This window comes from Xyrauchen texanus, chromosome 4 (genome assembly GCF_025860055.1).
Source record: "Xyrauchen texanus isolate HMW12.3.18 chromosome 4, RBS_HiC_50CHRs, whole genome shotgun sequence".
Taxonomy (NCBI): domain Eukaryota; kingdom Metazoa; phylum Chordata; class Actinopteri; order Cypriniformes; family Catostomidae; genus Xyrauchen; species Xyrauchen texanus.
Genome location: NC_068279.1, coordinates 15,119,845 through 15,144,302, shown reverse-complemented (window position 1 = coordinate 15,144,302; position 24,458 = coordinate 15,119,845). Strand labels below are relative to the sequence as shown.

General features: G+C 43.6%; 2 protein-coding genes across 2 annotated transcripts in view; both read right to left on the bottom strand.

Moving 5' to 3' along the window:
* LOC127643168 (neuroligin-3-like) overlaps window positions 1-2,377 on the bottom strand; it is a 51,429-nt gene extending 49,052 nt beyond the window's left edge. The window contains exon 1 of the mRNA XM_052125763.1: window positions 2,220-2,377. The gene's annotated coding sequence lies outside the window, so the exon portion shown is untranslated. The remainder of the gene's footprint in view (window positions 1-2,219) is intronic.
* An 8,908-nt stretch (window positions 2,378-11,285) lies between these two features.
* Window positions 11,286-24,458, bottom strand: part of LOC127638739 (glutamate receptor 3-like) — a 79,037-nt gene continuing 65,864 nt past the window's right edge. Inside the window, exons 15-16 of the mRNA XM_052120439.1 lie at window positions 19,243-19,490; window positions 11,286-12,047 (exon numbers count right to left, since the gene is read on the bottom strand). Of these exons, the coding sequence (XP_051976399.1) occupies window positions 19,245-19,490 (246 nt within the window). The 3' untranslated portion in view covers window positions 11,286-12,047; window positions 19,243-19,244. The remainder of the gene's footprint in view (window positions 12,048-19,242; window positions 19,491-24,458) is intronic.

Below are 24,458 nucleotides of genomic sequence, written 5' to 3'. Positions count from 1 at the left end.
GTATGACTTTCTTTCCTCTATTGAACACAAATGAAGATTTTAAGAAGAATATTTCTGCTCTGTAGGTCCATTCATTGCAAGTGAATGATGGCCAGAATAGCATAAAAGTAATCCATAAGACTCCAGTGGTTAAATTTAACCACTAAATTGAAGATAAGCAATATAATAGGTGTAGATAAGAAACAGATCAATATTTAAGTCATTTTTTCCATATATCATCTGTTTTTTGGCAATTTGCATTGTTTGTGTATACTGCCACCTACTGGTCTGGGCTGGTCAAAGTAGATTTATGCAAAAAAGGACTTAAATATTGATCTGTTTCTCACTCACACCTATCAAATCACTTCTGAAGATGTGAGTCTCGTGGATTACTTTTATTCTCCCTTAGTGTTATTTTTGAAAATTAAAAGTTCTGGCCACCATTCACTTACATTATATGAACCTGCAGAGCTGAGATATTATTCAAAAAAATCTTAATTTGTTTTCTGCAGAAGAAACATTACGGGTGATCATTATGATGGGAACATTCAAATATAACATTCATTCAACCCAGAGGGTTATTTTACTGTTAAAGTATCTTTGGTTGGCCCATGTCGCTGTCCATGGTGCTGATTGGGCCTGCTACCTGTAGAATGTCAGCAGATACAAACAAACATGCTCTAGTTAGTGTTCTGTTTTTCTGTACACTTTTCAGACCTGTGGCTCTTCTCCTATAATGTGGGTCAGATAATATGAACCGTGAGATTCCATCAAGAGAATACCGGGAGTCTGTTTATTCCGGTGCCCATTTTCCAATACCGAACAGACACGAGAGTACAGCGCGCCCGAATCAGGTCAGCTATATATTTCAACCTACACATCTGTAGGAAACAAAAAGTATTCTTTCATTGAATTTTAAATTCGGCTATCTTTATATTTCACGGACGCTGTTGCCAATTCATTTTTAATGATACGCAGGTTACATAGCTGCTTATTTTCTGCATTCACTAGAAATGGTGTGTATGTGTATTCCCCGGACTCACGGCGGGGACGGTGAATGAGACTTCCATACGAGAGATGAATACCAATAGTCTTGTCTCTCCTCCTTCTCCGTAGCTCCGGCTGAAAAGTGCAGTGGCGGGATGGCGCGCGGATAATAAACTAGGGGGCAATTCATTCTGAAAATGCACGCGAGCTTAGTATTTGCCGCACATCCGACAACAGGGAGCTCACGAGAATTTTCCTGAAGTGTCACGGCCCTTCCCGTGAAATACCTAATGTTAGTGTTTTATATCGATATCTCGTAAATATTCAAAATACGCCTTTGGACACGCGCGTACACACACGCGAGCGCGCGCTTGGAGAGCGGTTGCCCGAACACTAAAGCTTTAAGCAAACCGAGCCAACAGATTGCAAAATCACAATGACAACTTGGACTCGGCACGAGCCTCGCTTCCTCGATTCATCCACACGGAAGATATATTAACAATGGGTTCTGTCTGACCTTTCCAACAGGTAGCGAACTGCAGCTTTATTTCACACAAGCGCTGCGTCACGCGCCGCCAGTGATTAATATATCAGCGGGTGTTGAGCATGCACGCGGAGAACGACACGGCCCCCGAGTGTCCCTCGCGCAGACAGGCGAAGAAGATCCTGTATAACAGCTAAATAACGGTGCTGACAGAGGTGCTTTCAAACAGATGAGAACAAATGTATGTAGTCTGAAAGAGAGTAGTAATACAAAGGCGTGTATTTACGACAATCTAACGACTATGATTAACGAGATCCTACTGCCCAGATGCAGCAAATCCTGTCTTTGAGGTTATCGAACAATAATTATCTCCCTCTCTTTATCAATTTGTCTCTGTCTTTTTGCTCTCCCTCGCTGCGATAGCGAGCTGTATTGCTGCAGATGGGAGAATAAAGATAAAACTACCATAATCAACTAAAATAAATAAATAAATGCAGTACATTTAAAAACCTTTTCTAAGGTCTTGTTTTTTTTTTTTTCAGTCGAATCCATTTCCCATACACACAAGCATTGCGGCGAATTCATTAGACCATTATTCATTGTTCAATCGTTCAGGTCATGCAGAATTCCAATTCATGCTTTTTTTAAACCACCCACATTTTTATTCCCCAACATCGTAAAATTGCTCTTATTACCCATTGCTGGAATAACGCGGGGAGAACCAACAGCGCGCATCAGATCAGCCATAAATAAGAAGATTTGGGCTCACCTGCCGAATCCCTCAGCCGGTATCGCATCCGAGCGTGTGCTGGGATAATCTCATATCTCAACATTCCCAACATCCAACATGCCCCCTTTTCCCCGTCGAGCTGTGTGAACGGCGCTCTGCTCTTCTTTCGTTTTTCTTATTTTCAATTAACGTCAATCTCCCCGGGTCTATTTTAAGCGCGCGCGCTTTGCGCGGTCGCGGACGCAAGGTCAGGAGCGCCCACTGCCACGCGCGTTGCCAGGCAACCGCAGGAACACTAGCGATCTTACAAACAGGCAGCAAAACAAAATAAATAAATAATTAAATAAGTCAGATTGCCAGCACGGGCTCGTCTCAACCAAACCAGACATGCAGCATATGAATTTAAACATCACACGGCCATCGGGAAATGAGAGCATTACGGCACTGGGGTGTGGCGAATGCATCATCATTTATTATCTGAATAAAACTCATTAGATCGGTTTGCAGAATGCAGTAATATGCATAAGCCAGAACCTTCTTTAAGATCAGAATAAAAGAGACCATAGACTGTCCCTGTGTGTGGGCTGATTAAGGGCTGAGGATCAGATTTCTATTCGTGCTTTCAGTGTCACAACAAAAACCAAATAAGCCACACTTTTTAAAACGGAAGTAGTTATTTCGAAGACGCTTTTATTAACTTATTACCAACAGAATGTTGAAATGTAAGCGCAACTCCAGCGGGAAGACTAGCAGCTGTACATCATTGCACCATTAGCTGGGTAATTCCCAGCCAATCACATAAGCCATTGCTTTATAAGTCTGCTCACAATCTATCACATTGCTGTTTCAGTGTGCTAACGCGGCAACCTCCACCACCACCCCACCACCACCAGTTGAGTCCCGTCCTGCACGGGGTAGGCTCCTCGCCCCTGCCTCCTATCTCCGGCAGGATATGACAGTTCCGAGTACTACAACTTCGGATTGCCAGATGGGGCCAAAGCGAGACATTACTTTTCTGTTTTATATTCATCAAATAAATGCCATCTTCAATTTCAATTTCACTCAAGTCTGCGAGTCTTCCCGATAGGACTACATTTACATGCAAGCTATTTTTAAGTGATTTATTAGACATTTGATGATCTTTTTAGTTCAAAGTGGACATAATAATCTACAATGATGAGTTCTATGACATTATCTCATTTTGTGTGTGTGTGTGTGTGTGTGTGTGTGTGTGTGTGTGTGTGTGTGTGTGTGTGTGTGTGTGTGTGAGCGTGTATTTATCACTTTGTGGGGACCAAATGTCCCCATAAGGATAGTAAAACCCGAAATGTTTGACCTTGTGGGGACATTTTGTCGGTCCCCATGAGGAAAACAGCTTATAAATCATACTAAATTATGTTTTTTGAAAATGTAAAAATGCAGAAAGTTTTCTGTGAGGGTTAGGTTTAGGGGTAGGGTTAGGTTTAGGGGATAGAATATAAAGTTTGTACAGTATAAAAACCATTATGTCTATGGAAAGTCCCCATAAAACATGGAAACACAACATGTGTGTGTGTGTGTGTGTGTGTGTGTGTGTGTGTGTGTGTGTGTGTGTGTGTGTGTGTGTGTGTGTGTGTGCGTAAAATGTCAATCAGCTGAGCAGAGCACCAGCTGTGTAGCTGTCAGACCTGCTAAAGGATGTGCCAGATTTATGATAATAGTGGTAAAATAGGAGCCTGTGAAATGCCATCAAATGAAACAATAGAAATCTTTGGATCTGTTTATTGAAGTGAAACAGTTTGACTTTAAAGCATTCAAGGCTATTCATTTCTTGACAGTTATGGTAGTATGTTTTCTTACACTGACACTTGGGGGCCAGGATGCAGCATTATTCAAATGCAGTAGTCTTCATTTACCAATGCCATGAAATGTACTATTCACAGTCAGCCATGATTAATTTAATATATGATTGAGGGCCGAGCGTACCAGTACAAAATCTTCCCCTTTGGCCTGTCCCTGTACCCTTGCGTCTTCACGAAGGTCACAGAGGCCGCCCTTGCCCTGCTAAGGGAAGTGGGCATCCGCACACTCAACTACCTCGATGACTGGCTAATCCTAGCTCACTCTCGAGAGGCACTATGTGCCCACACTGACCAGGTGCTCAGGCACCTCAGCCGTTTAGGGCTTCAGGTCAAGTGGGAAAAGAGCAAGCTCTCCCCGGTTCAGAGCATCTCTTTTCTCGGCATGGAGTTAGACTCAGTCTCAATGGTAGCGCGCCTCACAAACGAGCATGCGCAGACTGTGCTGATTTCCCTCTCGTCATTCAAAACAGGCACTGCGGTCCCTCTAAAACAGTTCCAGAGCCTCCTGGGGCATATGGCATCCTCAGCCATGGTCGTGCCACTAGGGTTGATGCATATGAGATCGCTTCAGAACTGGCATCAGACTTGAGTCGCAAGATGGGCATGGCATCGCGGCACGTATCGTGCAATCATCACCCCCCTCTGCTTCCTGCGGACAAAGTCCCCCTGCAGCAGGTGTCCAGACGCATCGTGGTCACCACAGATGCCTCCAAACAGGGTTGGGGCGCCGTGTGTAATGGGCACGCAGCCGCCGGTTCCTGGTCGGGCCCGCGGTTGCGTTGGCACATCAACTGGCTAGAGTTGCTGGCTGTACTTCTTGCCCTGTGGAGGTTTCTCCCACTGATCCAAGGCAAGCTTGTCTTGATCCGTTCAGACAGCACCACGACAGTAAAGTACATAAATCGACATGGTGGCATGTGCTCTCGTCATATGTCACAACTCGCCCGCCATCTCCTCCTTTAGAGTCAGCACCGACTGAGTTGGCTGCATGCCACTCATATCTGGGACCGTTATGGCAAAGCACAGGTAGACCTGTTCGCTTCCCAGGAGAACTCCCATTGCCTGCTCTGGTACTCCCTCAGGTCAGAGGCAAGTCCCATCGGTACAGATGCGTTGGCACACAGCTGGCCCCGGGGGCTGCGCAAGTATGCATTTCCCTCAGTGAGCCAACTTGCACATGTGCTGTTCAAGGTCAGGGATGACGGGGAACAATCACTCTAGGGGCCCCTTACTGGCCCACCCAGACTTGGTTCTCGAATCTCACATGCCTCATGATAGCACCTCCCTGGCAGATCCACCTGAGGAAAGACATTCTTTCTCAGAGACGGGGCACCCTCTGGCATCTGCGCCCAGACCTCTGGAACCTCCACGTCTGGCTTATGGATAGGATGCGGAAAATCTGAGTGGTCTACCACCAGATGTCTTAGACACCACCAACCAAGCCAGAGCTCCCTCCACCAGGCAGCTTTATGCCCTAAAGTGGCGCCTGTTTGCAAATTGGTGTTCTTCCCGATCTGAAGATACGCAGAGGTGCGCAGTCGGGTCAGTGCTCTCATTCCTACAGGGAAAGCTGGAGGGGCAGCTGTCCCCCTCCAGCTTAAAGTATATGTTGCCTCCCAGGCCATGCCTGTTCCCCTCATGGGATCACTCCGTGATCCTTGCGTGCCTTCAGAGATCCCCCTTCGAGCCTTTAGAATCAGTCGAGCTAAGTGCCCTCTCCCAGAAGACGGCCCTCCTGATTGCGCTCGCTTCCATCATGAGGGTCGGAGACCTGCAAGCGTTCTCTGTCAGCGACACTTGCCTAGGGTTCGGTCCGGCAGATGCTCATGTCATCCTAAGACCTCGACCGGGCTATATGCCCAAGGTTCCTACGACCCCTTTCAGGGACCAGGTAGTGAACCTGCAAGCGCTGCCCCGGGAGGAGTCAGACCCATCCTTATCGTTGCTGTGTCCGGTACGGATTGTTTGGGACCGCACACAGAGCTTTAGACTCTGAGCAGCTCTTTATTTGTTTTGGCAGACAGCGGAAAGGGAAACGCTGTCTCCAAACAGAGGCTCACCCACTGGGTAGGCGACGCCATCACATTGGCCAGACCCAGGCCGTGCCCGCCCCTTGAAGATTCGAGCACACTCTACAAGAAGTGTGGCATCCTCATGGGCACTGGCTAACAGCACCTCTCTAGCAGACATCTGTAGAGCAGCAGGCTGTGTTACACCTAATACCTTTGCAAGATTCTACAATCTCCGGGTCGAGTCGGTTTTGTCCCATGTTTTGTCAGGCCAGAGCATGTAAAACTCGGTAACATGGGACGACTGACCAGGTGTACCACTTGCGCTGGAGCCTTTCCCCTCCACTGAGGCGAACACGTGAACTTTTTCTCCCAGGTGAGTCCACTAGACTCCCCAGCCCTCTGGTCCGCGAATTCAGCGGAGGAATTCCCAACCAGACCCACTACGGGTACTAACTACTCTGTACTGGAATAGGTCCTCCACAGGGTTTGGCCTTCACGGATTAATCCCCCTATGAGTATTTTCCACTGTACGGTCCCCCTGCCGGCGGACCGGCCTCTCCCTCTGGCAGCCCCCTCTGGCCGCCGGTCGCTGTGTCTGTAGCAACTCCTCCCTCGCTAGGTAGGATCTACCACTGCAACTCTTCTAAATGGGGCCTGAAGGCCCATGTGATGTATTTAACCGCATTTAACCTCCCCCAGTCTGAGCAGGATGTGGTCTCCGTGGGGTCTTTTCCCCCTGAAAGAATAGGAGTTGGAAAAGAATGCCTTCCCCAATGCGTGTTTTAGCGTTAAATGGCCCCAGCCACATCTAACACTCTATGAGGAAAAACATAGAAAGAGAAAAGGCAGAGGCTGGTGAGGCCTGCTCACATACTTGCCACGTTGCTTGTTCCCACCCCACAAGAGAATCCTTGGTCGGATGTCGGGAACCTAATAAAAACAATATGATATCTTAGTGGGGCGTCGGGGAGGGTTACGTACAGTCTGATGCTCATGCTTCTTGGCATGCTATAGCTTGCTGCACCAGTATCAGCAGATCACGTAACACGGTTCAGTGTAGGTGGCACTATTGAATAGGCACCCCTTGTGTCACTACAATCGACACAATGTCTCGTTCCCTCCATCAGGGAACAGGGGTTACACTAGTAACCTAGATGTTCTATTTCTTCTGCTCCAAACTTACTTCAAACTTACTTCTCTGTCTGCTCGTATGAATGTAACACACCATAAGAAAGTGTTTCACCACTGTTCAAATGTACTTTATATCACATCATATATATGTATAAATGTTTTCCATCTGAAAGGACTAATAAATTAAACAAATGACAATGAAATGCAAAGTAATCTCCTCAGTAATCAAAATACTTTTTGAATGTAACTGTATTCTAATTACCAATTATTTCAGTTGAAACTGTAGTGGAATACAGTTACTTATATTTTGTATTTTAAATACGTAATACCGTTACATGTATTCCATTACTCCACAACCCTGTTTGTAGTACAGAAATGCACTGAAATTGAAATCACACATCAGCCACAGAAATGTGCCTTTTATCTGTCTTTATTTACCAGATATACTCAAATATTCAAGCGTTGGATGCAGTCATGCAGGGAGAGATTATTGTTTTCATCGAGACGTACATTTGTGGCCAAAATACTGGCACCGTTGGTAAATATGAGCAAAGAAGAAAGAGAGGAAATATCTGATTATTAAATAAATATGTTTATCCAAAACATGTTGGCCACAATTATTGGCACCCCTAGATATTCTTATGAGTAAAATATATCTTAAGTATATTCCCATTCATATTTAAAACTTTTTAGTGCATCTGGGGGACTAGGAACATAAAATTGTTCAGCCATGACTTCATGTTTCACAGGGGTATAAATAGTAGGTAACACACAGGCCTGATTCCTTTAATCATCAATTGCAGTATGTTAGACTAAAGAATATATTTCTGATGTGCAGCAAAAGGTTGTTGAGCTTCACAAAATGGGAAGTGGCTATATGAAAATAGCCAAAGCTTTGAAAATGCCAATTTTCACCATCAGGGCAATAATTAACAAATTCCAATCAACTGGAGATCTTAAGAAACAACCTGGAAAAGGACGTGTGCCTATATTATCTCCACGTACAGTGAGGAGGATGGTTCAAGCGGCCAAAGAATCTCCAAAGATCACAGCTGGAGAATTGCAGAAATTAGCAGGGTCTTGGGGTTAGAAAGTCTCCAAAACTACAATCAGACATCACCTATATCACCACAAGTTGTTTGGGAGAGTTTCAAGAAAAACAAACCTTTGCTATCATCCAACAAAAAAATCTCAGACTCAAAAAAGCGTCTTCAGTTTGCCAGACACTACTGAAACTTCAAATGCGACAGGGTTCTAATGTCAGATAAAACAAAAATAGAGTGAGGTTTGAAGCACTCAGAGATGAAGAAGTACCCAATGCCCACAGTTCAATATGGAGGTTGATCTTTAATGTTGTGGGGCTGTTTTTATGCCAGAGGTCCGGACTTCTTGTTCAGATATATGGCATCATGGACACTATCAAATGCCAACAGATAAAAAATCTAAACCTGGCTGCCTCTGCCAGAAAGCTTACAATGAGCCCTGGTTGGATCTTCCAGCAGGACAATGGTCCAAAAAAATAAATCAACACAAAAATGGTTCACTGACCACAAAATCAAGGTTCTGCCATGGCCATCCCAGTCCCCTGACCTGATACACAATAGAACATTTGTAGGGTGAACTGAAGAGGAGAGTCCACCAACATGGACTTCTGAATTTGAAGGATCTGTAGAGCTTCTGTATGGAGGAATGGTCTCAGATCCCTTGCCAGGTGTTCTCCAACCTCATTAGGCATTATAAGAGAAGACTCAGAGCTGTTATCTTGGCAAAGGGCGGTTGCAAAACGTATTAAATAAAAAGGGTGCCAATAATTTTTCCAATGAGTTTTGGAGAAAAATATTTATTTAATAATGAGATATTTCCCGTTTACATTTTTTGGTGTGTGCGCGGTTTTTATGAAAGAAAAAATAATAATTCACAGCCTTCTTTGCTCATATTTACCAAGGGTGCCAATATTTTTGGCCACCATTGTATCTCAATCATTTTCCAGTTTTCTATTCTTTTTTATTTTACTTCTTTTAATTAAACAGGGGATAAAGGAGGCGCAGTGGGGTGGGTCAGGGAGGAGGGACGAAGCAGGGCAGGTCAGAGGGGTGGGCAAAAGTAGGCTTTATTTAGGGGAAAGTTGTTTTTAACCCTACATGCAATTCTCTTTAAAAACAAAACATAAATATTTTCTATAAAATCTTCTAAATATAATTGTATTTACAATCTAAACAAATGTTAAAAATCTAAACAAAGTGACTTCATCTGAATTTATAAAACCAAAGATCCAAGTGTTTTCTCTTTGTCTATCAGTTTGATAACAGAGATCATAATTAATTTCAGTGACAATCACCGTTTTTATTCATTAAAGTATTTAAAAGAAAAGAAAATTAATTATTACAAACTATAAAACTTCAAATGTATAATTTTGTGTTTCCTAGCTTATCTTAATAACTAACTTAAGTTATGTATTGAGTCTTGACTATGACAGTGGAAAAATGTGAACTTTTTTTTTTTTTACCAGTAGTTGATATATGCTGTAAATACATTTGAAGTCAGAAGTTTACATACACCTTAGCCAAATACATTTAAACTCAGTTTTTCACAATTCCTGACATTTAATCATAGAAAACATTCCCTGTCTTAGGTCAGTTAGGATCACTACTTTATTTGAAGAAATGTCTGAATAATCGTAGAGACAATAATTTATTTAAACTTTTATTTCTTTCATCACATTCCCAGTGGGTCAAAAGTTTATATACACTCTGTTAGTATTTGGTAGCATTGCCTTTAAATTGTTTAACTTGTGTCAAACATTTTGGGTAGCCTTCCATAAGCTTCTCACAATAAATTGCTGGAATTTTGACCAATTCCTCCAGACAGAACAGGTGCATCTGGGTCAGGTTTGTAGGCCTCCATGCTCGCACATGCTTTTTCAGTTCTACCCACAAATTTTCAATTGGACAGAGGTCAGGGCTTTGTGATGGCCACTCAAATACCTTGAATTGATTGAACTTGATCCCACATAATTTTCCTTCCTCATGATGCCATCTATTTTGTGAAGTGCACGAGTCCCTCCTGCAGCAAAGAACCCCCACAACATGATGTTACCACCCCCATGCTTCACAGTTGGGATGGCGTTCTTCGGCTTGCAAGACTCACCCTTTTTCCTCCAAACATAATGATGGTCATTAAGGCCAAACAGTAAAATTTTTGCTTCATTAAACCAGAGGACATTTCTCCAAAAAAGTAAGATCTTTGTCCCCATGTGCACTTGCAAACTGTAGTCTTTCATTTTTATGGTGGTTTTGGAGCAGTGGTTTCTTCCTTAATGAGCAGCCTTTCAGGTTATGTTGATATAGGACTCGTTTTATTGTGGATATAGATAATTGTCAACCTGTTTCCTCCAGCATCTTCACAAGGTCCTTTGCTGTTGTTCTGTGATTGATTTGAACTTTTTGCACCAAACTATGTTCATCTCTAGGAGACAGAATGCGTCTTCTTCTTGAGCGGTATGATGGCTGCGTGGTCCCATGTTGTTTAAACTTGCATTCTATTGTTTGTACATATGTACATTGTACCTTCAGGCATTTGGAAATTGCTCATAAGGATGAACCAGAGTTGTGGAGGTCCACAATTTTATTTCTGAGGTCTTGGCTGATTTCTTTGATTTTCACATGATGTCCAGCAAAGAGGCACTGAGTTTGAAGGTAGGCATTCAAATAAATCCACAGTTACAGCCCCAATTCAGTACACCTCCTATCAGAAGCTAATTGTCTAAAGGCTTGACATGATTTTCTGGAATTTTCCAAGCTGCTTAAAGGTGTAGTTAACGTAGTGTATGTAAACCTCTGACCCACTGGAATTGTGAATAGTCAATTAATTAGTGAAAAAATATATCTGTAAACAATTGTTGGAAAAATTACTTTGTTACATTGTCATGCACAAAGTAGATGTCCTAAACGACTTGCCAAAACAATAGTTTGCTAATATTAAATCTGTGGAGTGGTAATGGCTTCAACCTAAGTGTATGTAATCTTCTGACTTCAATTGTATACTGTATATATATATATATATATATATATATATATATATATATATATATATATATATATATATATATAAGCAATATGCCAAGTAAATTCACACCCTCAATGGGTTTAGATTACAGATTGTGAAACACACACCATGAACACACTCTCACCCTCATGCACATACAGTCTGAGGTTCCAACATTAGCTCTAATCCAAGATGAATACACAATGAACTAAAAGTCTAAATATCATATAAATTAAGAAAAGGAAACATTATTGACCATTAGTTCTCTAATGCCATAATATGTCTTAAATTATTATGTACATTACTCACAACATAAAGTTGAGGACACAGAATCATAGGACAACATTTTAAACCAACAGATTTCAGTGGATTCAAAATATAAATCCATATAAATGTAAGTAGTCATGGAGACAAGATGACTGACACTCATGAAAACACTGTCATCAATGAACATGAGATAAACCATATCAAATCTCTCTCTTTCCCGTTCTGTATCTGTCCCTCTCATAATAAGAATAATGAATATGATTTCAGACCCATCACTCAGCAAGATATCTCCAGGGTTTGGTGAGATGGCCTGCTTGTTTTTTATGTTTTGCCAATTGTTCAGTAAGGCACTGAGAGAGGGTGACAGGTGGTTGGTCCAGCCGATAGTCTGTCGCATGATTATTGGTTCAGGTTGTGATCAGAGTCGAGAAGAAGAGAGTTCCAGTGAGATAACTTTTGGATGGGTGTGTGTCCACATTCTAAAGGTAATTGCAGTCAACTCTGAAAGTAAAAAAACTGAGAATCTATCTCATGCAACATATGACATGATCAGCATGGGACAGGCTTCCAACCTGAGGATAAGAAGAAAAAAAACAGCAGCCTGAACCAATTGAGACTTGCAAGGAGATACACTGTCTTAACAATACCAGAGCAGTTTAGCAACCTTAATGGCATATCAACAAAGCTCTGATCTAAATTTATAATGTTCCCTTATTCATTCAATAAGAGTCCCTTATTCATAACACCAGTTAAAGCTGCTGTAAGCGATTTTAGATTTTAAACAGGGCCCTCCAAATACATGTCAACAAACCTCAGGATTCAATATTATTGGTAGGTAGACGTCCACCTCATGTTTTCTGGTGGCTAATGTTGGCGTCCCACTAGCTAATTTTCAGTCATAAGCTTCATCTGCAATGTCATTGGAGAGTTACATAGTCTGTGCACATGGCTGTGTCTCTCCACGGGTGGCCGTTAACAGCCCCAGCGACTCAACTCCCTGCTGAGTTAACCCTCCGACAACAACGTTTGATATTATTGCTGGCAGTTGGTGGGGTGACTCCTCTGTTTTTTTTTTTTTTCAACAATCGCAAACTACCTATCAAAAAAAACATTCTCGTTCACTTAACTAACTAATAAAATATTAAAGCAACAGCAGAACAGTGTGTTTTTTTATGTTTCTCACTGAAGCTATGCACTACACTATGAATTGCATTATAATTCAGTCTCTTACAATTGTTTGTTCACACTGTACTCGTTCTTATTTCAGTGAGCTAAGCTTCACATTGATTTACTGTCAAAATGGGACGATGCAATATGAGACATGTATGTCAGAGGCTGTCACCTCTCTTCCATTCTTAATCGCCCAGTGTGACAGACGTCCAACAAAAGAGGGTACGATTTTAGCTAAAACAGTCAATATGTTTGACATCCCCTACCAAAATTGAATTCTTTATAGTCAGACAGTGGAATGGTGCCCAAAATATGCGTGGGCAACACTCAGATACTTTTAGCTGTTTACAGAGCTTTGGGCGGTTAGAGAGAGACTGTTAAGAGAGTGAGTTATCAGGAAATCTTTTACAGTAATATCTGTCATATGGTTGAGACATTTTATTCGTGCTAATAAAAAAAAATGCTTACAGCAGCATTTACAGCTGAGGAAACTTTTCTCAGAACTGAATCTAAACTCAGAATGACATCATCACTCAGAAGATAATCAGCTGTAAACTGGTCCCATAGAATCATAGGGCTCCACAAAGGGGAAAAAAACCCATATTAAGAGCAGATCCCTGACAGTTATACTATACTTACATTTTTGCAAAATTATATTTTTGTGCCTCATTGTATAATTAATTGTGGCAGTTTCCTTGTGAAATGTACAATAGAGGTGCTACAACAACTTTTATTCCCTCTCACACAGATCATGAGTAAAACAGCAGATTATGAGTTCATAAACATATTTTTAACCCTGTTCCGCACACAAAGCTAACTTATGACATCTAAACAATTTTACTATAGCGCATAACCTGTTAGACAATACGTTTATAACTATTTACAAGCTTGTTGAAGCACATTCGTATTGCAATTACATTTTTCATGTAACATTTGCTTTTTATTACATTTATATTTAGTAATTTAGCAGACACATTTATCCAAAGAGACTTACAAATTAGTAACATTAGCAGGGAGTGGACAGTCCCGCCTCCAGTAGGCGCCAAACCTGCCAGACAGAAACGGTGCCCGGCGGTCATGATAACGACAGAATGGACGACAGTGAGGAAATATCTAGGTTACTGTCATAACCCCCATTCCCTGATGGATGTATAAAAGGAGGGAATCATGCATCTGGTTAGTCAGGTTTTGCACTGAGGAGCAGAGAATAAGGTTCGGCCATTACAGTGGTTGGTACGGTGTAGTGGCAAGAGGGACACAACGTCTCGTTCCCTCCATCAGGCAACGGGGGTTACAACAGTAACCTAGACATTCCCCTTCTGTCATTCACTTGACATTGTGTCGGTGAAGTGACACTAGGGGTCCCTATCCAATAATGCCACGACACTGAACTGTGTTAAGTGAACTGCTGATGCAAGTGCAAGCAAGCTGTTGCGTGCCAAAGGAGCATCCCGCGCCAGGCTGCACGTAACCTTCCACAACGCCCCATAAAAACGTCATACACTTTTTAGCTTCCCACCCTCCCTCTTCTCTTGGGGGGGGGCAAAGAGACATGCCAAGCATGGGAGCAGGCCATGACAGCCGCAGCCTTTTCTCTCTCTATTCACCATAGGGCTGTTAGAAGCAGCTGGGGCCATCTAACGCTATAACGCGCATCGGGGAAGATGTTCTTTTCTGACTCCTATTCCTTCAGGGGGAAAAGATCCCGCGGAGACCACATCCTGCCCAGGATGAGGTGGTCAAATGTGGGAAATACGTTATATGGGCTTACGAGCCACACAAGGAAGTGGCGTGGTGGTAGGTCCTACCTGGTGAGGGAGGAGCTCTACAAACACAGCGACCGGGGGCAGAGGGAGCTGCCCAAGTGAGACGCGGGTCTGCCGACAGGGCGACCGTACTGCGGAAAATACAACACAGGGGGTAATCGCGATGACCGATACCTGTAGAGCACCTATTCCAGTACAGAGTAATTAGTACCTGTAGTGGGTCTGGTCGGGAATTCCTCAGCCGAATTCGCGAGCCAGAGGGCTATGGAGGAAAAACATGCAGGCAGTGCAAGCTTTTGTGGACTCACCTGGGGGTAAAAGTGCATGGGTTTGCCATAGAAGAATTGAAAAGGTGTTATGCGCAAGCGGTACACCCGGTCAGCTGTCCCATGCTACAGAGTTCTACGTGCTCAGACTTGAAGAAACACCGGCTTATTGATCACAAAGGTATTGGGTGTTGCCCAGCCCGCTGCTCTGCTAGAGAGTCACCGGTAGCCGGTGCCCACGAGAATGCCACACTCCTCATAGAGCGTGCTCGAACCCGCAAGGGGCGGGCACGGCCTGGGTCTAGAAGGCTGATGCAAGGGCATTAATGACCTCGTGGACAAACCTCTGTTGGGGACAGCGTCCCTTTCCGCTGCCCACCACAGCAGACAAAGAGCTACTCTAAATAATCTAGAGCTCCGTAGTTCCTCCTGGGGCAGTCGCTTGCAGGTTCACTGTCTGGCCCTGAAGGGGGGCCGTAGGAACCTTGGACACGTAGCCTGGTCAGGGTCTTAGGGTGACGTGAGTATCTGCCGGACCGGGCTCCAGGCAAGTGTTGCTGGCAGAGGGCTCTTGCAGGTCCCCGACCCTCTTGATAGAAGTGAGTGGAATCAGGAGGGCCATCTTCAGAGGTGGGTACACAGCTCAAATGAGTCTAGCGGCTTGAAGGGGGTTCTCCTGAGGGCCCACGGGGGGAGCAGAGAGACCCCGTGAGGCAAACAGCCATGGCCTAGGAGGATTCTGCCTCTGGGCTTCTCTTAAGAAACCCGATGACCAGGTCATGCTCCCGCAGGGGCTTAACATCCACTGCATCGCGGTGGGCCGGTTTAGAGGCTACAACACTTTCAAGGTGGAGGGGGACAGCCGCCCCTCCAACCTCCTGTGCAGAAATGAGAGCTGACCTGACTGCGCATTTCTGTTCTGTTCTGTATCATTGAGACTGAGTCTAACTCCATGCCGAGATAAGAGATGCTCTGAACCGGGGCGAGCTTGCTCTTTTCCCAGTTGACCCAAAGCCCTAACTGGTTGAGGTACATGAGCACCTGGTCCCTGTGGGCACACAGTAACTCCCGAGAGTGAGCTAAAATCAGCCAGTCATCAAGGTAATTGAGTATACGGATGCCCGCTTCCCTTAGTGGGGCAAGGGCTGCCTCTGCGAACTTCATGATGTGAGGTGACAGGGACAAGACGAAGGGGAGGACCTTGCACTGGTACGCCCTCAAACGCGAACTGTAGGAAGAGCCTGTGTTAGGGCAAGATCGAGACATGGAAGTACCCGTCTTTCAGGTCTACCGCTGCGAACCAATCTTGACGCCGAACACATGTTAGGATATGTCTCTGTGTGAGCATCTTGAACTTGAATCTGTGTAAGGCTCGGTTGAGAACTCGCAGGTCCAAGATTTGCCGCAAGCCACCGCCTTTCTTAGGTACAATGAAGTAAGGGCTGTAGAAACCCTTCTTCATCTCCGGGTAGAAGTCATGTTTGCCTCAAACTGGGGGGGGGGCGGCCCGAAGGTGGCAGCCCAGTCGAGTCCTCCGTGTCAGACGTCGTGACGCTCTTCGATGCAGCGGTGACATCATTATCCAGCCCAGGGGGTCCGAAGGTGACATCAGACTGGCCGTGGGGCGAGCCGGTCTCATCTCGGACCCGGACGGAAGCAACCTGCGTGCTGCAAGGAGGGTGGTTCGTGTGGTTTTACCCGTTGAAGCCGTGCCCGCTGAACTACCCAAATCGCCTCCATTTCCAGCCGGGTCGACCTCCATCCAATGGGAGGAAGGCACTACGCAGGGGGTGGCTGGAGGGGCGTTTCCATCCAGAAAAGAAAGCTGCGACTGCAACGTTGCCATGGTCAAGTTCTCACAGTGAGAACAAGAACCACCCACAAACGCTGGCTCAGTGTGATCGCGACCCAGACGGCAGCACCTATGACCGTCAGAGGCAGAGAGATATCTGCCGCATCCATAAACTGCACAACCGTGCAGAGAAGAGAAAGCCGCTGGTAATGCACCATAAGGTCCAACAGAAAAGGCTCTGTAGAGGTGAGTGGAACACTTGTGAACACCAGCTTGCTGGACACACAACCGCTTGGCTCCGAAGAAAAAAACGGATTAAACAGATGCACAATTCCCTCCTTTTATATCAGTATGTCAGGGGGAGGGATATGCAAATTCTGTTCACCAATTCTAATAGGCCTTTTCTCAAAGCTAAGAGGCAACTGAGACTCTCAAGAGAGACCTTTAGTGTCACTTCACCAACACAACATCGAGTGAGTGACAGAAGGGGAACTGCTCTTTTCTTGAGAAAGTGGGTACCGCAGACCGTTGGGTATGTGTCGAAATCAAAAGAAAATTAAAATAGGGATTCTCTGCCCGGCCTGGCCCTCCGAGCTTCTTACCAGCTCCCGAAGTGCAGATTCCGGACCTCCTGGGCAGCCTGCCTCAGGGGTGCTCCGAAGCCTTCCTCTGGTTCTTGGCGGCCGTCCGTGAGACGGGTGCCGTCTGCTATCTGTGGGTGGCCCACTGGTGCAGGCTGTTTCAGAGCCAGCGTTACTTCCTTGGCGACGAGCAGATGGGGTGTGGGCTCTTGAGACGCACTGGGGCAGGATGTGTTGAATAGCCTCCATCTGCTTCCTCACCACCGAAAACTGCCAGGCGATGTCTCTGACAGAGTCACCGAACAGGCCTACCTGGGAGATGAGGACATCAAGGAATCTAACCTTTTAGGCCTCTCTCGACTCGACCAAGTTGAGCCAAAGGTGGCATTTCTGGACCACCAAGGTGGACATCGCCTGCCCGAGACCGCGCCGTGAACTTCGTTGCCCGGAGGGTAAGATCGATCGCCGAGTGCAGCTCCTGCATTAGTCCCGGGTTAGGACTACCCTTGTGCAGTTCTTTATGTGCCTTGGCTTGGCGCACATGCAGGAGTGCCATGGCATGCAGGGCAAGTATGACTGCCTGCTCCACGTCAGCCTGTGACAGACATGACGAACCCGCTCTGCGATGCTGCAATCGACAGCTCATCCTCTTCGCAAGACCCGAATGAAACCGCGAACCCGCCCTGAGATGGGCCCGTGCTCTCATCCCAGAACTTCACTGGGGCATACAAGCGTTCTGGGGAATGGGAGGTCCGTGGGGGTTTCCCAGCAGAGAGGCTCCCATTGAAGTCCCGTGATCGCCCCCAATGCAAACCGACTCTGCCTCATACCCATAGGTAGAAGGACCGAGCCGAGGAGCCACTGGGGTGGCTTTCCCTCTGACTAAGGAAAGCCGTGACTGCAACGTAGCTATGGTCATACTCTCACAATGAGGGCATGAACCATCCACAAATGCCGTCTCCGCATGGGTAGCACCCAAGCATGTGAGACAGCGATCGTGGCCATGAGAACCGGAGAGATAGGGGACACAACCAGAAATAACACACAAACGAAAAGGCATCTTGAAAAAGACCCTTTCGTAAGTGCCACTCTTTTAGTAGGAAAATTATCTTTTATAGAGAAAATATATTATTTTTCTTTTTTTTAGAAAAAACACTCTTTCACTGCTGAAGTGCCCAGGGGTGTTTCTCTGCACAACACCAGTGCAAACGGGGGAGAACCACTGCAATGCACCGTAGAAACCAAAAGCTCGTAAGAGCAAGAGATGAATGGCTGGCAGAGTAATTTAGCTCGGTGAAATACAACCGCACGAGTGTTTGCATTCCAGCTCCAATTTTCATTGGCCTGTTCTCAAAGATCAGAGATGTCTGGAGCTCCCAGGAGCGACCCCTAGTGTCACTACATCGACACAATGTCGAGTGAGTGACAGAAGGGGAACAATATAGTTTCCACCAAAACACATGGTTACTACAATATTACTACATAAAACCATGGTTAATTTATCCGGATCAAATCCTTCTCGCAATTCCCTGACCTTCACTGTGATCAAATCACTATGAGGAATATCTTTTATTCATAACTATAAGTAGTATTATAGGAAATATTAAGAGTAGAAACATGGGAACAATATGTAAAAGGGTGAGATTCGAACCCGGATCTCCAGCATGACAACACACACATTCCATCATTACACCCAGAGCTACTAAAGCTGCACATTGGGGCGTAGTTTGTCATATAATCCTGTGTTTCCACCAGACTATTGGAGCACAAATAGTCACTCAGTAGTCCAGTCTCGAAATGACTAGAGCTTGTACTAGGAGCTGCACAACATATACAAATAGGAAAGTCTGATTTCCCTGATGTGGTAAAGTGCAAACCTGCAAGACTGGGTGGTTGATGTCACCAGGCATATCGATTAAGTTTAGGTGTAAGCTTTAGTGTAGGGAGGTAGATTTTGTTGATTTTAAACTTAGACCATTAACCTTAAAAATGTAATCTGTTTGATAGAAAATTTTACTCGATTTTAGCACAACACTGTGGACATTTCCATATGACATAATATAATTTTGCAAAAATGTTGCCACAGTCATGAGATCAGGCTCTTACTACCCTCTAATTTAAATGTTATCTAATTTAATTACTAACAGACACTGAAAATCACATGCATACACAGAAAAGAGCCTTACACCAACCATTAAATTTTGACGCTCTCTGTTCCATAGACGTTATAGCCCTCTCTGTAAGTGGTGAAACTCTGTGCAGTAGGTGGAGGAGCTGGTTTAAAGTTCTGGGCATTTTTGGCAAGTTTGAGTCGTTTGGTCTCCTGATGCGACTTATAGCAGAACTCCACAAGAGCCACAGTCATGGCCAGACCCAGACCCCCCACCAGGATATAGAACACACCAGCCACGTTACTGAGACTCAGCGCACTGGTCTTATCCTGTGGGGGGAGAGACAATTAGTACACAACCTCACTTAGGCGCACACCAAACCTTTATATAATGACTTAGAGAGGAGCTAAAACTTATGCTTGCATGCTTTCACAACCACGCATGCACACATTCATACTAACACACAGTTGTGTATTCTCACTTTCTCTCTCTTACACATGTGCGCAACTCACTAAGAGGGGAAAATTATAAGCTCGATAAAAGAGGGTACTGTATGTGAGGGCTTTAGACAAAATGACATCAAATCATTATGAGGTGTGCCCAGAAGTCAAAGGTTAAATTCGGTGGAATTAAAGCGCAGGCCTTTGTATGGTCACTTATTCCTTCAGAGACAGCAAAATACTGCCCTAAAACACACACACACACACACACACACACACACACACACACACACACACACACACACACACACACACACACACACACATATACACACACACACTTAGCTATATAAATGGGGACATACTGACTTAAATTGTTTTTTATATAAAGCTAATTATTATTACTTTATATTATACTAGCCCTACTCCCTACAAGAAAACCTTTTGCATTTTTTTAATTACTTAAAAACATGACTTACTTCATATATACTTCAATATATATTTTCTTTTTCCCAAATGAGAACTACCCAAAATGTCCCCAAACTGTAGCTTAGTATGTACACATGCTTGCACATATACACGCATACACACAAGTTAAAAGCAAGCTCTGAGCTTGTTGCTCCCTCTAGAGGTGAAGTTGAGTCGGTACAGTAACATGACAAATAAGCTGCCATCAGAGAGCTACAGTCCGATCCACTGGCTTCTTCGGTCTGCCATCTTATCAGAGGATATGAGGAAGAGGAGAATCAGGGGGAGGAATATAAATGTTACTATGGCAATTCCCCTCTCTGAACTACTTCTGCAAGCTTCACAGCCTTCAAAACTCATTAACAGACACCTGTATGTGACCAATGCCACACCTTAAAACACAGACAAGCCTCAATAGGACTCAATAGGAGTTCTGCTGCTGTGACCATCAGCCTTACTGTCTTCCAACACGTTTATATGCAAAAACACTGTTAGCTACACTGTGAAAAGTCACCATAGCAACAGAGGGATGGAGTGTAGCATTGCTGTCTTCACTGCAAAGCTAGAGACCTGTTTTCCAATAAGGTTACCATTGTTACAGGCCCATATAGTCAGTAGTATGTTAACAGATCTGCTGTCCATATGCATATGGGGCATGTTTTCAGAGCTTAATTAACTTGTTTATGAGACTGTATAACATTGAGATTTGTTATAACACAATTGCCTTTAATGCTCATTCACTGGAGTCTCCAGGCAAACATGGTCTCATGCACGTGATTTCTTTTGAACTAATGCAACTTACTGGAACAGCTTTTGGCAAATAATTGCTTTCAGTGAGGGACAAAATGAGCTCTGCAGCTAAAGAAACTGAATCCCTAAGATAAAGACCATTTTTGGCCAACTGGAACTAATTGTTCATCTGTAAATGTGTAAATCTGCTCATCTGTAAATACCAAGTACATGTTCCAGGCATATAAATCTGCTTGAGCAGTCAGTGCAAAATAATAATACAAAAATGCCTTATCTGAGAGGTTGTGATTTGATCTTCATGTGTGTTGAGAAAAGAGGTATCATGTAATGCAGACTCAAACTTGTTTCCTTTATTAGCAGTATATGTCAGTGATAATTGACATAGTATTTGACCAACTAAAAATGACATCTGAGGGATTATGCTTCTCACTAAATTCCATTCTAATGATTAAAGTTAACGTCAATGGATGTTCACTAGAGCTTCTGAGAGAGGGCAGAAAAACAGGTTTAGTCTAACCCAGATAAACACTGTACAAGAATCAATGAGCACACTAAAACACTGAGAATGAGGCCATGTCACAGCAGCAGAAGTGAAAAATCTAATGAACAAATTCAATGCAATACTTAATAGCTAGATTTCTGTTATGAATGTTTACAACAAAGTACCTCTTTGTAACACTTAATTACTACATCATTAAAATGATGAATTGCTTAAGTGTGTGGTTTTGAACTCCACTTTGAACTATGTTGTTTGTGGAGTATGAAGATGAAGTAAATAAGTGAGCAGACTAACCTTACTCCCAGAGTCTTTGGTCCCACATTCACCCTTATCGTACCACCACTTGTTTTTCAGCTTGTCTAAGATGCCTTGTTCACTGAGTTTCAACACTGCAAGGTTTACAGGAGTTCTTCACGAGGGGAAATAACATAAATAACATGGCACCATTATGTTATTTTATGTTATTAAAACTTAAACCTACAGAATATCTGTTAACCAAAGCGATACTGTAGGACACTTGGCCTTTTGCTGTTGATATAGTAGAGAGCAAGAGAATAAGAGAGAGTGAAAGATGGAGGGAGAGAGAGAGCGAGAGAGAGAGAGAGAGAGAGAGAGAGGGAAAGCAGGTAGGGCTAGCCTCAGAGTTGCCCTCGAGTTTTGACCTGGCAGTGCTACCTACTGCAATCGCTTTGAGTAATCGGCACTCACTGTTCCAACAGAGGCAGCCAAACAGAGCATAATTATAAAAAAGCATTGGAAAGATGAGTTTTGTTATTGTAATTGTGGTTGAAGTGCAGCTTTTTAACCCAGTATTCAGCAAGATGGATCCATCAGAAGAAGAAAAAAAGAATCCCTTATACTTGACTAACAGACAAACAGGACCCAGCAGTCAGAGGGGGCACCAGTCTCTGGTGGGTGAGGGTTAAAGCCAAACATCTTACAAGCAAAAACACCAACTCCTCAAGAAAGTTATGATGGATTTACAGCTGTTAAAATTAATCTGCAGATATCTGCACAATGCATACTTTCAAAAAACTTTTTCATTTGTCTAAAGGACACCAGACAGATTAACAGCCTAAACTGTCCTGACAGGGAATAATGCTGCGCATTGATGATGCTATATTCCAGCATTTTGGTTTGTAAGATGTTGGTATGTCATCTGCAGGACTGCTGGGAAACTCAATTTATTATTCCTCTGCTAAATGATGAGAGTTGTAATCCAGCAAAGCAAATATACCATACTTACCACCTCAACACGAGCCAGCTTCAAAAGATTGAATGAATGAATGAATGAATGTTGTATTTATATAGCACTTTTCTGTCACTACATTCAAAGCACATTATACAGTGAACAGGGGACTCTCCTCAACCACCGCCATTGTATAGCATCCACCTGGATGATGCAATGCAGGCATAGCGCACCTGTAGGCTCAGTATCACACCAGCTATTAGTGGAAAGGAGAGAGTAGAGTTATAGAGCCAATTACTGGATGGGGATTTTTAGGAGGCCATGATTGAGAAGGGCCAATGGGAGGAATTTGGCCAGGACAACAGGGTTACATCCGTACTCTTGACGAGGAGTGCCCTGGGATTTTTAATGACCACAGAGAGTCAGGACATTAACGTGTCATCTGAAGGATGGTGCCTTTTTACAGTATTGTGTCCCTGTCACTACACTGGGGCGTTTGAACCCACACAGACCACAGGGCGAGCACACCCTGCTGGCCTCCATAAAACATCTTCCAGCAGCAACCATAGTTTTCCCTAGGAGGTCTCCTATCCAGGTACTGACCAGGCTCAACCCTGCTTAGTTCAGTGGGCAACCAGTCTAGAGCTACAGGGTGATATGGCTGATTTCATGTGGAAATTGAAATACGTGTGACCATATGATTTGGGGGCACTGAAGGATTTGGAGAAGCTAAGAAAAATTATTCTAGCCTATACGGTTCTGGAGTTATTAGCAAAATACAAATTAGCTGATTTTAGCACCACTGTGTGGTTGTATGGACATAATAGTACGTAGCTTACACTGTGTCATATGCTATGAAATTATATAACATATATTTTTGAATAGTTTTTTAACTTACCACATTGGCAGCAATAGTACTTTGTAAAAATTCAAATAAATTCCAAACAGTCAAACTGGTCTCTTCAAAACTGGGCAGGGTTGAGGACATTGGGGGCCCAGAGAAAGCCAAAGTATTGGGTTCTTTTTACCAAAAGATAAAAAAATGTAATCAAGACTTCATCAGTCGAGGGCACTTGGATATGAATATTAAAAGATAAGATCAAAAATTAGTTTTGAAACTAAATGACAGCAGTCCAATTTTTGTGTTTAAATAATTTTACATTCAGAATATATATGTATGGGACATAGGAGGCTTTTTGGTAGATAAAAATACTGTATGGGTTCAGGGGTGTCCCCTGAGTCAAAATTTATAAAAATATAAAAGTCTTGGTGGACCATTTTTATATTTTCCATAAAGTATCTTCTTACAAACAAACAATTTCATAACAGTGAAGCATTAAAATACTTTTTGCTTAATTTACGTATAAATTGGCTTTCCTTGCCACCACTGCCATGATGACATCTCTGATTAATTTCCACAAAATTAGAACAAAAATATGTTTGTTCTATATATATATATATATATATATATATATATATATATATATATATATATATATATATACAGTATATACATATACATATATATAAATATGTCTTTCGCACCTGAAAGAACACGAGACGTGACCGGCTCAACCCAGAGATTGTAAAACCTCGCAAAGATATTGGGTGTTGCCAAGCCCGCTGCCCTACATATGTCTGCTAGAGGTGCCGTTGGCCAGTGTCCATGAGGATGCCACACCACCACACTCAGTTATTCTCAGTGTCAGTGAGAATATCTCACTTATACTCAGTGTCACTTCATTGACACAACGTCGAGTGAGTGACAGAAGGGGAACTTTAAAGTGCTTATTATAGCACCATCTAGGGGCAGATGGAAGTGTGTGAATGTGCCTAAATAGTGGTGCACATTTAGGACCATCCTGCCAAGTTTGGATTCTCAAAAATGTACAGTCTCTATTGCCATACACTTTTAGGGCAGAAAAATAAAGATGAAGAAGAAGAAGAAAAT